At 40.5% G+C, this 13,103-nt stretch overlaps 1 protein-coding gene across 1 annotated transcript in view; it reads left to right on the top strand.

Annotated features, from left to right (window-relative positions):
• Positions 1-762: 762 nt before the first annotated feature.
• Positions 763-13,103, top strand: part of LOC119011619 (potassium voltage-gated channel subfamily H member 6-like) — a 51,353-nt gene continuing 39,012 nt past the window's right edge. The window contains 2 exon segments of the mRNA XM_037084907.1: positions 763-838; positions 3,706-3,936. Of these exon segments, the coding sequence (XP_036940802.1) occupies positions 763-838; positions 3,706-3,936 (307 nt within the window).

The following is a 13,103-nucleotide window of genomic DNA, read 5'->3' as shown; positions in this document are numbered from 1 at the left end:
ATATATTATCGAAATGATCTGACTCTGATATATGATAGAATATGCCTCACCTGCTTCCCAGGCCTTTACATTTAACTGGCCAGGGATTTTCAGTTTTCCCCAACTTTGTTCCACAAAAAGGTGAAATATCAAAATGTGCCTTTCCACTGAGTTAATTAGAAATATGACTGCAGTCAGTTATTTGTTATTTGTGTTTTTTAAATTACACACACACACACACACGCACACACACACACACACACACACACACACACACACACACACACACACACACACACACACACACACACACACTGTTAGCTGTTACTGACACACTGGGGTTTTTTCATGCCTCATTTTGAGCAACACAGTATATGTAAAGAACTTGGTTAGCAGGTTAGCAGTATAGTAATTGTAGCAGCAACACTAGAAGTAGTTGTAGCCTAAAAGCTACTAATGGCTGCTATTATATCTGTATAGCCAACATATTGCACGGACCAATCAAAGCCGACGATTCAGATTAAGGGTGGACCTGCACAGTCAGGACAGAGAGAGAGAGGAATCAGAGAAGATGAGAGGGAGAAGGACAAGGGGGTGTGGCAAAGCCTGACAAGAGAAAGAAGACAGACGAACCAACATAGCCAAACAACAGCTCGTTTTAATTTCTGATAAAATAAAAATGTGCTAGAGACAACTGTTGTGTAAAAGAGCAGTTTGTTTGACAGAACAGCTAAGGTTTTAGCCAATCACAGCCACAGGAGGCTCCAACAACAGGTCTGAACCATGCCGGTGAGACGGGGCCATGTGGCGCCCCAGAATACTTTCCTGGACACCATCATACGCAAATTTGAGGGACAAAGTAAGTACAAGGATCCATTAACAGTACTATTTGTAAGGAAAGTTGATTACCAAATTAATAAAGTAATGATAATAACACACTCTGGATGTCCTAACTCATCAAAAACTGCTGAGCTGGGATTATAGGACAAGTCGCCCCCCCAACTGAGTCTCAAAATCAACTTTTCTTACAAATAGCACATATAAACCTACATTGTAACTGTCTGAGTTCAGTACTAGAATGACAGCAGGATAAATGAAAAAAACTATTTTCTTTGTGAAGGTCATAGGCTGTTTACAAAAACACAATATCTTTTGGGGATTTTTACAGGCAGTGGGGAAGTAGACCTCCATGTTCTGCCTGCAGCAGGAGAAACAAAGAAACTATTTTGTTTGTTTGTCTCAGTACGTCCGATATATGTACACGCAAATAGACAAAACACAAGCAAATCAGAACATCTCCATCGATTTGACAGCACATATAGAGAACACTACAGAAATGGCAGCAAAAATAAACAGAAAACAAATTTGGTCTCTCAGCCTCTGTTGTGTTATGTGTAAATCAGCTACATGAAGTTTTGTATAGAAAGTAAAAACCATTCATGTATTAAAAGACAGCTTTTTCTCAATGGCTTACATGAATACTGAGATCATGCGTCCAAACCCTTCCACGAGTGTACAGGGACGTTCCACTTACACAGAAAATAAGTTACTAATATGGACAGTTTTAATATTACTGTTTTGTTACTTCAGTTTCTTTTGGCATTGAAATCAGCTTCACTGTCAAGCAAATTTGTCAGAGGAGCAAAACTACAGTAGACTGCAGATGAACACTGCTCACCTGATTTACAGGAGCCTCCAGACCATTACTGGCCATAATTCAGCGGCCTGAATTTTTTGACTTCGAAAATCACAGTTTAATTTAAACATATATCTCTAAAAAGTACTTCACGTTCTATGTTGTATAAAATTGTTGAAAAGACACAAATGCCTCATATGTCTTTAAATTAATTACAGTATATACTAATAGTATGCCCTAAATTATTACTTTAGGGCATACTGTTGCCCTCTCTGTATATGTAGTGAGTTGCGCAATTCGCTCGAGGCTGCCTTGTTAGACGCAGCACCTTAAAGCTCTACTGAAGTTTGTTGCTGATCACATGGACACACAATTCAGTTTTGTCTAACTTTTGGTGAAAAAATCCACACTAATTCCTTTACTGATCACTGTCTGCACCGTGTGATCACTTAGAAACTGAATCTCAGAATCTCAGAAGAAAACTCAGAGTCATTGAGAGTCCAGCTTGTTCAAAAGCCCATATGAACGACAGTATATTTTCTGCATGACCAAGACACCTACATCTGTGTTCACCTCCTCAAGGCGATGCAGAAGGCTTGCTTAGATACTGCGAGTGAATCTTGCTAGATTTTGGATTAGACATACAGAGGGGTTTGTGATGTTGAGGAGAATCGTTGGCTGAACTTATTTTTTAATGCTTGGTTTTCATGTTAAGATAAGCGTGCAGCTGTGCAGTTGTGTTTAGACTTTTAGATGAAATTAAGCATAATTAGGTTGCTGGGGACCTAAAAATTTCATAATCTATTGTTGTCCTCCATTTTCACCACTAGGTTGTGCTATAATCAAGGAAAGTGCATTTTGGCTAATAACTCACATATACTTCGTCATACAGTCGAAAGCCTTATATCCACATGTTCACTAAATTGTGCTGAATCTTGTGATATAGGCCGTTTTTTTTCTGCAAATTCGCGAAATGTCGCAAACCTACTTTTTCCAACTCCTACCAGGCGATTTCACTCATTTCCACGAAACTTTGCACACAGCATCTGTGGACTCTCCTGACTAAAAATTATTAAAAGAATTTTGATATTCTAAACAGTACTCAAGTTACTGAATAACAAATTCCTGTCCATTTTTCTCAAAACACAAAGTGTTGCATATCTTCACATTGGTCTGTCTGAAAGACATGAAACCCAAGTGACTACTTTCCTATGAGCCACTAAGGTTCTACGAAAAGATAAACTTGCGTTTTTGAACTCCTCCTAGGCCATTTGACCAATTTGCAACAAACTTTGCAAGTAGCATCTGTGGACAAAACTTATCAAAAGCTTTCACCTATGTCACACCTGGTGGCGCGGTCCATTTTTATTCTTCGCCATAAAACCATCAACTTATTATAACTTCCACATACAATTTGCCATCTTCTCCAGATTGCTCAAACATGTAGAGGGTCTTGCTCTGAATACATCTACGCAACACATCCCGACATGTGGACTGCGAGGACCCGTTCATCGCTGCTTGCAGCTTTAATTTCAAGAAATGTCTTTTAACAATAGAAAAAAAACTGTAAAGCGTCCTGACAGATGCATATGGCAACAACCATACCTCTAGTTTGTCCCTGCTGACCAAAGTGTCATTTTGTGCATGAAATTACTGGTTTTATTTTGTTTTGTTTGATCGCTAACATGCATCAGTCCGAGCTGAAGTCCAAACTCTCTGACTGACAGTCAGAAAACAGGTATCTATATGGACCAAACGGTGACTAATTTTTCATTGCTGTCACACAACATGCATTGAATGACCACTTCTTCCGGCTCCATTAACCAGCTCAGCCATATGCAAGGATCTACTTGATTTGTAAAGTGGATCTGATAAGACTCAGTCACTTTGTGTCTGTGTATGTATGTTACCGTTATATATAGGGTGCCATTTTTAAGATCCATTAATTTCATTCTCAAGTATCTGTGTGTGTGTGTGTGTGTATGTATGTGCATGCTGTGATTTTAAGCTTATGCTCTGCTTTGCATTTTGGGATTTTGTTCTCTTATCTTCCTAATCCCTTCTTTCTTCTCTGCATTTTTCCTGCAAAGACCGAAAGTTTATCATCGCCAACGCACAGGTTGAGAACTGTGCCATCATCTTCTGTAATGATGCCTTCTGTGGGTTGTGTGGTTACACCCGCGCTGAGGTGATGCAGAAGCCCTGTACCTGTAGCTTCCTGTATGGACCTCACACCAAGAGACCAGCGGTGGCCCAAATGGCTAAAGCTCTGCTGGGAGCAGAGGAGAGGAAGGTGGAGATTTCCCTCTACACTAAAGATGGTAGGATCCTGTCAACTCTGATTTTTTTTTATATTCTCTCATCATTTTCATCAGTTAAGGTAGGGTATTTGTTATTTGCACATAGCTGCCACAATTAATATAATAATATATATATATATAAAACATATAAACAAATGAATATAAATAGATTTTCGACACATATCACCCCCACACATATAAACATATATTACAGATTAATTGTTAATAGTCAAATCGTTCATTAATTTGTAGTAGAATAAAACCTCAAAACTTAAAAGTTGACATGTAACATTTTACATCTCAAGCAACAAAGCAAAACAGCATGTCAGCTGTTGTGAGGCTTTTACCTGGGGTGTGCTTTATTGTGTAGGAGTACCTCCTCAGGCGCATTCTGAATCTCTGTATTTACGGTGGCAGTGAGTCCAAAGCCCCCCCAGCCCCCCCAGCAGACTCACGAGAGGCTTGTGGTCATTTCCCAGCTCATAATGGAATCCCAGAATGACGTCATTGAACTTTTCACAGGCCCAAGTAAGAGTTAGTGCCTCTTTTTCCAGCTGAGCGTAGCACTGCTCTGTGTCTGTCAATGACCTGGAAGCATAAGCGACTGGTGACCACACTCCTCCATCCTTCTGTAGCAGCACTGCCCCTAGCCCATATGATGAGGCATCAGCAGATATTTTCTGTGGGATGTTAGGATCATATAGTTGTACTGGGGAGGCTCTTTCATGTCCTGCACAGCTCTGTTTTTTTTTCTGGATCTGGCCTCGTGCCATCTGCTGAGACAATGTAGCCCAGGAACTATCTCTCTCTTTCCAAACTCACACTTTGCCATGTTTAATGTGACGCCAGCCTTTTCTGCTCGCTGCAGTACAGCATGAACTCTTGTGTCATGCTGTTCCTTTGTGGTCCCCCAAATGAGGATATTGTCCATGTGACAGACCACACCTTGCAGGCCTGCTGTAACCTCAGTCACCATCATGCTCATGTCCTGGGGCAGAAGAGATACCAAAGAGCAAGGAATTAAAATGGTAGCACGCGAATGGTGTGATGAAAGTGGTGAGGGGAGCAGAATCCTTGAACAGGGGTATTTTCCAAAAACCCATATTTGCATCTAACTGAGCATTCCTAGGGTTTGGTCTATAGAGGGGGAGGGTGTACCTTTCCCGACACACTGACTCATTTAGTTGTGTCATGTCCACACAAATGCGAACCTTATCACCACTATGCCACAGCACCAGTAATTTGGCTCTTTCACACGGCTGATGACTGCTAACCTCTCCATCCTCTCCAACTCTTTTGTACTTTGTCCATTAGAGGACCCTTCATGGCACTTTAAGAGACAAGGGCTTGGCATTGGGCTTGATCTTAGTGGTGTATGGCTTCTAAACAAACCCGAGTCCATCACAGAGTATGGGATATGTCTGTTTGGTTATCTCTTGGTCTATGGTGTCAACTCTAGCTAGTAACTTGCGTCTCACAGAAGCTGGTCTCCTCAGTAGTGCTGCATGTAGATTTCTCACAACATAGATTTTCTCTGTGGCGCTCCTCTCTCCATGATAGAGTCTCTATAGCTGACCCCAAAACTAGTAGTTCAGCACCACCAGGACCATAGAGTGTTTTTTGAGCTATTTAGAGTTCTTCGCCTCTGTGTCTTGTTCTTTCGAACATCTGTTCAGGAATGGCAGTAACATCAGCTTCAGAGTAGGGATGTCCAAATTTGATCACGTGATCAGAAATCGGTACGATCATGTGGTTTCAGACTTGATCGGAATCGGACGTTACATCACATACGTTTATTTATTCTCATTATTTTTTATCAGATCTATAATATGTCAAAACAAATGGGAAACATAACAGCTTAGTATTTAGTACTGTAATGTGGTGGTACAGAGTCAGACCGTCTCAATTCCATACAGAAACAATGCATGCGGCATGAATTTTGAATGTGGACCCATGAAGTAGCTCTCAGATTCAAAAAGGTTGGTGACCCCTGGTCTAGCCATTATAACAGCTTTAGTGAGAGTGACGTCTTTGTTAAGCTGCATCCTCTCTGATAGTGAAAAATCTCTGAGACCAACTACTAGTCTGTCTATTAAAAGTTCATCATGCAGTTCTCCATACTCACAGTTCTCTGCCAGTGCATATAGTGCTGTGATGAAGGAATCTGCTTCTTCTGTAGACTGCTGCACCCTCTTGTTGAACTTAGCCCACTTGTAGATCACATTTTTTTAGGAATGAAATATGTGTCAAATCCTTTTCGAACTGCATCATATTGCTTACGCTGCTCGCTCGTCAGCTTCAGCCTCGTCCCTCATGCAGCTGACGAGCGTGTTCACTTGATTAGCAGCAGAGGAGTTGTTCAGGTTACTTGCCAGTCTGAAGCTCTCGAAACGCCTTATCCACCTTTCCCACTCCTGTGGTTTTGCAAAGTCAAAAGGCTCTGGGGGTTTGATGTTGAAAGTCGCCACCAAGTTGCCAACCAAGATCCCTCCATGTGTGCCGCTGCCTCACCCTCAACCCTAACCCTAACCCTAACCCAGTGCCGGCTTTCCTCCCGTCTATCGCTCAGAACAATCCCACTTCTGACACCATGTTGCATTGCAATAAAGACGGGGTGCTTTCAGGTTGCATTCTGTTTCCTTTACTTTAACAACTGGCAGGTCATACGTGATTATCCAAATGCAGGTAACTGAGTGACCCCCCCCGTAACCCTTGACCCGAGTTGCAGAAGGCCAACTGTACAAGAATGAAAGTCACATGGATTCCATCTCCACCTCAGACCAATTTATGTCATTATAATGTGAAAGTACACATACATATGATAACATAAATGATCACATTTTAACAATAAACTTTTCACATTGTAATGCCATAGTGTTTTTTTTACTTGTCTGGAAGCAATCTGCTTCCATAGAAAATAGAATACAGTAATCACAGCTGCAAAGAACTCCCAGAATGCTTTCAAGGGAGCTCATTGCCTAACAAGCCTCTGCTTTAGGAAACCATGTGCTAACTACTGTACAGTACACGAAATTGATCGTGTCTGGAGTTGCTACTTTGTAAGAAAAGCTTTGCTGTTATGATCTTAGCTTTTTTCATATTAAAAGAACTATGAATAACAGTCTCTGATAATGCAGAGATTTGGAGAGGGGAAAAAAAAACTACATGAGAGAATGGAATTAGTGTTAGAATGGCAGAGAGGAAGATTGTGGTGTGAGACAGACTGACAGGCAGAGTGAGTCTGTGTGTGTGTGTGTGTGTGTGTGTGTGTGTGCATGTGTGAGGGATGTGGGTAATCTTTTGGGTCTTTGCATTAATCTTTAATCCATTCGTTTATCATTTCTTTCAGTTTATATTGGTTTAATGCTCTTATAAAAACTATGATCCTTTTTCTCTCATTGTCCCGAAAGACAAACGTCCTTCACAACGGCCCCCAGAATAGATTAATCCAGGCTGTGGGGGGAATTAAATACATCATCATTCAACTTGGAAACCTCAAAATAATTCTGCAAAATATGAATACATCAACTTTCTTGCAATGTTTGTCATACTGGATGTCCTGTAAACTCTGCTATGTGTTGAAAACAAACCTTTGAAAAATATACAAACAAATAAGAGCACAAATTCCACGCATCCAGTAGATGTTCACTGGCTACAAATAGAGCCTGTCTCAGCAGAAATTCAACAGTGTTGTTCATTTGTCACAATTCCTTAAGTATATGTTAATGTTGCCAGACAAGAACCCTTTGTGGTAACATCATCAACTTTTGTCTGTCATTAGCAAAGGAGAACTATGATGTTGTTATTGTGTATTATATATTTTGTGGCATGTCATCAGCATCACAATCAGTATTATCTGTCAAGTCTGTGTAGGCATACAAGGAATTTGCTTCTCATTGCTCTTAAACTGTAACAGAAATAGACATACTATCCAAAAGGGAGAAGCTGTGATGTTACTCTGCTAGAGCACATCGACAATAAACAATAGAACAAGTGGGATACAAGGCTTATTATACAGTGAGGTTCAAACTGATCCACAAGACCAGACTGAGTGATTACAAGTGAAACATAACACTTCATGACTGACCTGTCCTGCTCCAGCTCTGACCTGCGAGTCATGCCATAGAAGGTGTGGCATGCAGGCCCTTAAGTTACTGTCTGGAACCACAGATGAAAACTTAAACTGCCACACAATGCCAAATTGAGTGAGTACACGTGGAACACTTTGTTACACTTCACTGTTAGTCTAATAGCTTATATGACTGCCCACAGCAGCATGATGTCTGGTTTTTAATTTCCCATGAAGTTAAATCCATCTCAACTTTTTCACCTGCTGGATTTTTTCCCCCGCACACTATTCGGCCCCCACCAAAGCAGCCTTAGCACACTACCAACACTCAAATGAATGGGAAGACTGCACTTTTCACTGCAACACCCGATTCTGTCTTAATGAGGCTTAAGAACAAAGGTCAACATCAACATTTAAGTTTTATGAACTAAGGTCATCGGCTCCTATATATGTCACACACAGCCTGTGGCTGAGCTCAGTAGAAAGTTGGGTGCATACAAGAAGAGGTCAGACCGTCTGAGCAACCAACGCTAGCCCCTTGGCATTGCAGAGTTCCGCAGTTGTTAGGCCTCATTCAGACCAAAGCGGGTGCTGCACAATTAGCCACAGGATCGTCCAGTTGTGTTGAAGTGTCATTTAATTGGACCAATGCAGTTTAACACAGTTCCAACACAGATTATTCAAGTGATGTGCTGCCCAGAGAGCGTATACCCAGCAAGCAAGAAAAGGATCTTGAAATTGTTTAAATTTAGTTTTGTCCCCGGCAGTTGGCAGGGTGTATGATTTTATCATGTTAAAGAAGTCAACAGTAATTACAAGGGGAAATCATGGCAAAGAACATAATTGCAACATCATGGCAACATCCCTTATTGTGTCACAACGCACACATTTCGTTCAAATTTCACATCAGTTTTAGAATTTGCTTTGTAGGTTAAAAGAGTGACAATATCGAGTGGTTCTGAGTATTTTTCATATCAGTCAAATCAATGTAAGTATGCATTTGAGGTGCTGTGGAGACGAACAAAGCACTAGTGCCTCGATGCTGGCTGGGTTAAGTCCAAATGAAAGCAAAGCTGCACTTGGCTTTTATAATGAAGGAACGCTTAGTCCAAGTGCTTCAAATCCAGCTGGCTTGGGCAATGTTCTTCTCTGGTACCTTCAAAGACACTTAGGAAAAAACAATCACCCTTCCAAAGCAGCTGCATATGAACTGCTAGGCAGGGGTTGTCACACGATGGGGATATAGTTTACCACTAAATACATGGTGGTCATTATGGCTGTATTTAAATTGCACTTTCATACATGGCAGGATTCCTGAACATGTAGATAGATTTACATTCTTATTCCATCACTGAAGCTCATGTGAACACAAGGCCACTTTTTGATAATGCTTTTAAATGAAAAGTATCTCCTTTTAAAAGAATATATTTTTTCCTCATCACATGGTTTGTTTAAAAAAAAAAACCCCAAAAACCTAACTTACGATGTTGAAAAACATAGTAAACCCATTAAACAACGATCACTATAACAATTCCTATAGCAAACACAATGTCAGCACCCACAAAAGCATTTTTTTCCCAGTAAAGGATTACTTTTTTGAAAAACTAACTAATTATAGGATTACTTGAATTGCAGAACTAATGTGTTATGCCAAGACAAAATAATACTCTAAAGGAAGTTACCCCCAACACTGACCAAAAGCACTCATGTGACATTATTTTGTAGGAAAATGTCCCCAGAATCGAGCTGATTGGTGTCCCAGTAATTTTGGCTGTATTCTGACTGAGTGTCAGTGTTTCTATTGTTCATTCAATCAATCTGAAAGTGATCCCGATGGTATATGGGTTTAAAGCATGCAACTCTCTTCCAGAAAAGTGAAACATCTTCAAGAACCTGAAACAAGTCCAGTTGCCTATGATACAGCACTTAGAATCTCAACGACATCAGCCCCCTCGTCACTGTTGTTATAGTTGTTATGTGGACTCTGTCATCTTCTTGTGTTAGTCAGATTTTAAAAATCTATCTATCTATCTATCTATCTATCTATCTATCTATCTATCTATCTATCTATCTATCTATCTATCTATCTATCTATCTATCTATCTATCTATCTATCTATCTATCTATCTATCTATCTATCTATCTATCTATCTATCTATCACCCAGTCTGTGGGGACTAAATTGTGAATTATTTTTCATTGCTCTTACACAACATGCACTTGATGATCATATGTAGTATTTGTAGAAAATCTTAGCACAATATTTTCTGTAAAATGTCAAATATCATCTTTATTTTGTTGTAAATGCCAGTATGATCAGCCAATCACTGAGCCTTTTGTATGTCTTTGTTGGATCTAAAGCTGTATACCCTTAATCATATGTGGCTTTAACTAGCTACTGGTGTCACTGATGTGAATGTTTCTCAAATCTTCCACCTGCATTAAACTCAGTGACAGTGACAAAGCAGTCTGATCTTTGAATTCTTCCCCATAATCAGCCATTAATCCAGATTTGTCTGGATTAAATCATAAAGTAGTCACTCCTGGTGGAAATTATTTTTGTATTGAATTAGGTCAGTACAGCTCATGGTTTAGTCAGTGTTGGCTCATAGTTTCAGGATTATCACATTGGAAGCATGCCTGGCTGTGTGTGTGTGTGTGTGTGTGTGTGTGTGTGTGTGTGTGTGTGTGTGTGCGTGCGTGCGTGTGTGTGTGTGTGTGTGTATGTGTGTGCATGCGTGTGTGTGTGTGTGTGTGTGTGTGTGTGTGTAATATCTTAACCAGTCATTTCTTATCTTTCCAGTCATTTTATTGTGATATCATTATTAGGGTAGAATAAGTTAAATGCAGTGACATTAATCGATCCTGGCTGTTAATTTAGTCCCAACCCCATCCCCCCTCTCTTGTCTCTAATAACCTGTTCATACAGACACACAAAGGCTGCTGGACTGGATTCTGTCTTATCCATCTATTCAGTTCTATTTTACTAGCTAGGACAATGACGTAGCAGTATGTATTTCAAAGGTTTAATGTGTATTCAGGATGTTTTTAATAAAGACGGCACCTGAATGGTTGTAGAGCGGGAGGGTAAAGACAAGAGATTATTTTGTCTCAGGCTGGTGTGGGATGATTTACAGCTGGTAAGGCAGAGAGACACCCCAGTGTGGGGTTCTGCCTCAGGCGTGATTTTGCACAAACTGATTACAGGCCCCCAAAAGAGTCACATCTGAATTGAGCTGAGTTGAGTGTGGCCTTGCTGGAGATCATGAAGATTGTTGTATAGAAACAATATGTCTGAGATGACTAACAGCGGATCTGGATGGCCTGGTCCGTGATGCCCAGTCTAGCAGCTGTGGAAGCTGGGCAAATACAGGTATGGTTCCTGTAGCGTTCTGATTATATGCCTAAAATTCAGAGGACTTAGTGCAGATACGTTTGTAAACAGAATTGAGTCACCATTTTTCCTGTGTCAGTGAGAAAGAGTGAGTGTTAAGGCGAAGCCATGGTGATAGACCTACTGTTACCTAGAGTGAAAATGGAAAATGCACTAGATGGGAAGGAAACTCCCAGCGGGTCTGTTGTACGTCTTTGGAGAGTGAATACAAGGGATTCAGGAGTGTAGATCGTTATGTCAGGTAGACAAAGATGACGAGGAAGATTATAGACAAATGAAGTTGGGATGAATTTGGAGCACCTCAGGAAGCCAGTGAGAGCACATAAGAGCATGGATTCTAGGGTTAGGTCAATTATTAATGTAGCCTGAATGTAGAGATTGAATGCAGTGGCTGAGAATTCCAGAAATGAGTGGCAAGCGTCTTGCTGTGACAGCAATTTCAAGTATTTGCGCAAGCTTTTGATTAACAGTATAACATGGTAATGGGAGGTAGAAGAGCAAGTGAGGCCTTCTTAAATGTTCTGGCTGAAAACAGTGTGACTGATGCTGAATGAAAATCTGGAGCCAAGTGTCTGAATTTCTGTATTAATAAAAAAGACTTTGAATCATAATTGCTGTTTTGTTACCTTCCCAGTTAATGAATGAGTTGATGAATGAGAGGAACACAAACTGTTCATGAAGTTTGGTTCAATAATTAATTTATTATAGGTCGTCTGAAAATGTGACCAAATTTGCCTGATAAAAAATATACATACAGTAACTTCACAACAATCTTTCTATTCCCTCAGCCTACAAGTTCCCCCCCCACCCCCCCCACCCCCCCCCCCCAAATGCCCTCTTTATATTTTATCCTCATATTTATTGTTTTTATAAAAAATCTCTCCACAATAGTAGCATCGGGATGTCTAATTTAACCTTTTAAGCCCCTAGCCACTTTTCTAGGGTTAGGGATAGGGTGACTCACGAAGTCTGATGTTTAGTTGTTTATTTGAGCAGTGTTTGGGCTGTGTTTGGGTCATATAAACATGTATTTTACATGTTGTAGCCCAGCTTCTGCTGTTCAATTTGAAATAAAATATGACTATATTCTTTCATAATTAATGCAGCAGTGGCTCTGTGGTTCTTCTGCATGTCTTAAGGGTTAGGGCTAGGGGTTAGGGTTAAAACCCCAAGGTCCCCCAACTGGGGGATCCGGCACAAATTCACCCCTGCTGGTTTTGGCCTGCCTGTGTTTCGGGACTTATTTGGGCAGATCCGGTACCTCTCGTACATAAAAAAAATAATAATAATATAAAAAACAGTTTTAGAAAAAATAGAATAATAAAATTCATAAATTAATTGAGAGAACAAATCCCAAGAATTTTGTGTTGTTTCGTAAGATTTAATGTCATTTGAAAAAGATCTGAGATCTGTTGATGCACTGAAAAGCTTACTGGGTCATCACACCCCACCTCTGACACAGAAAAAAACGTTTGAAATTTGCCGCATCTGGGGAGCCAGCAGAGATGAACAAAAGGTTACTATTTCAATGCAAACATGTCAAAAAGACAGTTAAATTTACCGTCTTTTCTCAAAAAGAAGGAAGAGTTGCATGACCAGCAGCTGGTCAGGTTCACTGCCTGTCCGTTTGGGAGCCAGCTACAGTGCTAGCAGTCAGTCAGGTGGTACACCAACAGCCAGAGAAACAGGCAGGTACCCTGGCATCAACTAGCCCGGTACAACATCC

Source organism: Acanthopagrus latus, chromosome 21 (genome assembly GCF_904848185.1).
Source record: "Acanthopagrus latus isolate v.2019 chromosome 21, fAcaLat1.1, whole genome shotgun sequence".
In the NCBI taxonomy this organism is placed as follows: domain Eukaryota; kingdom Metazoa; phylum Chordata; class Actinopteri; order Spariformes; family Sparidae; genus Acanthopagrus; species Acanthopagrus latus.
Note: the sequence above shows the minus strand (reverse complement) of the source record. Positions and strands in the feature narration are given on the sequence as shown.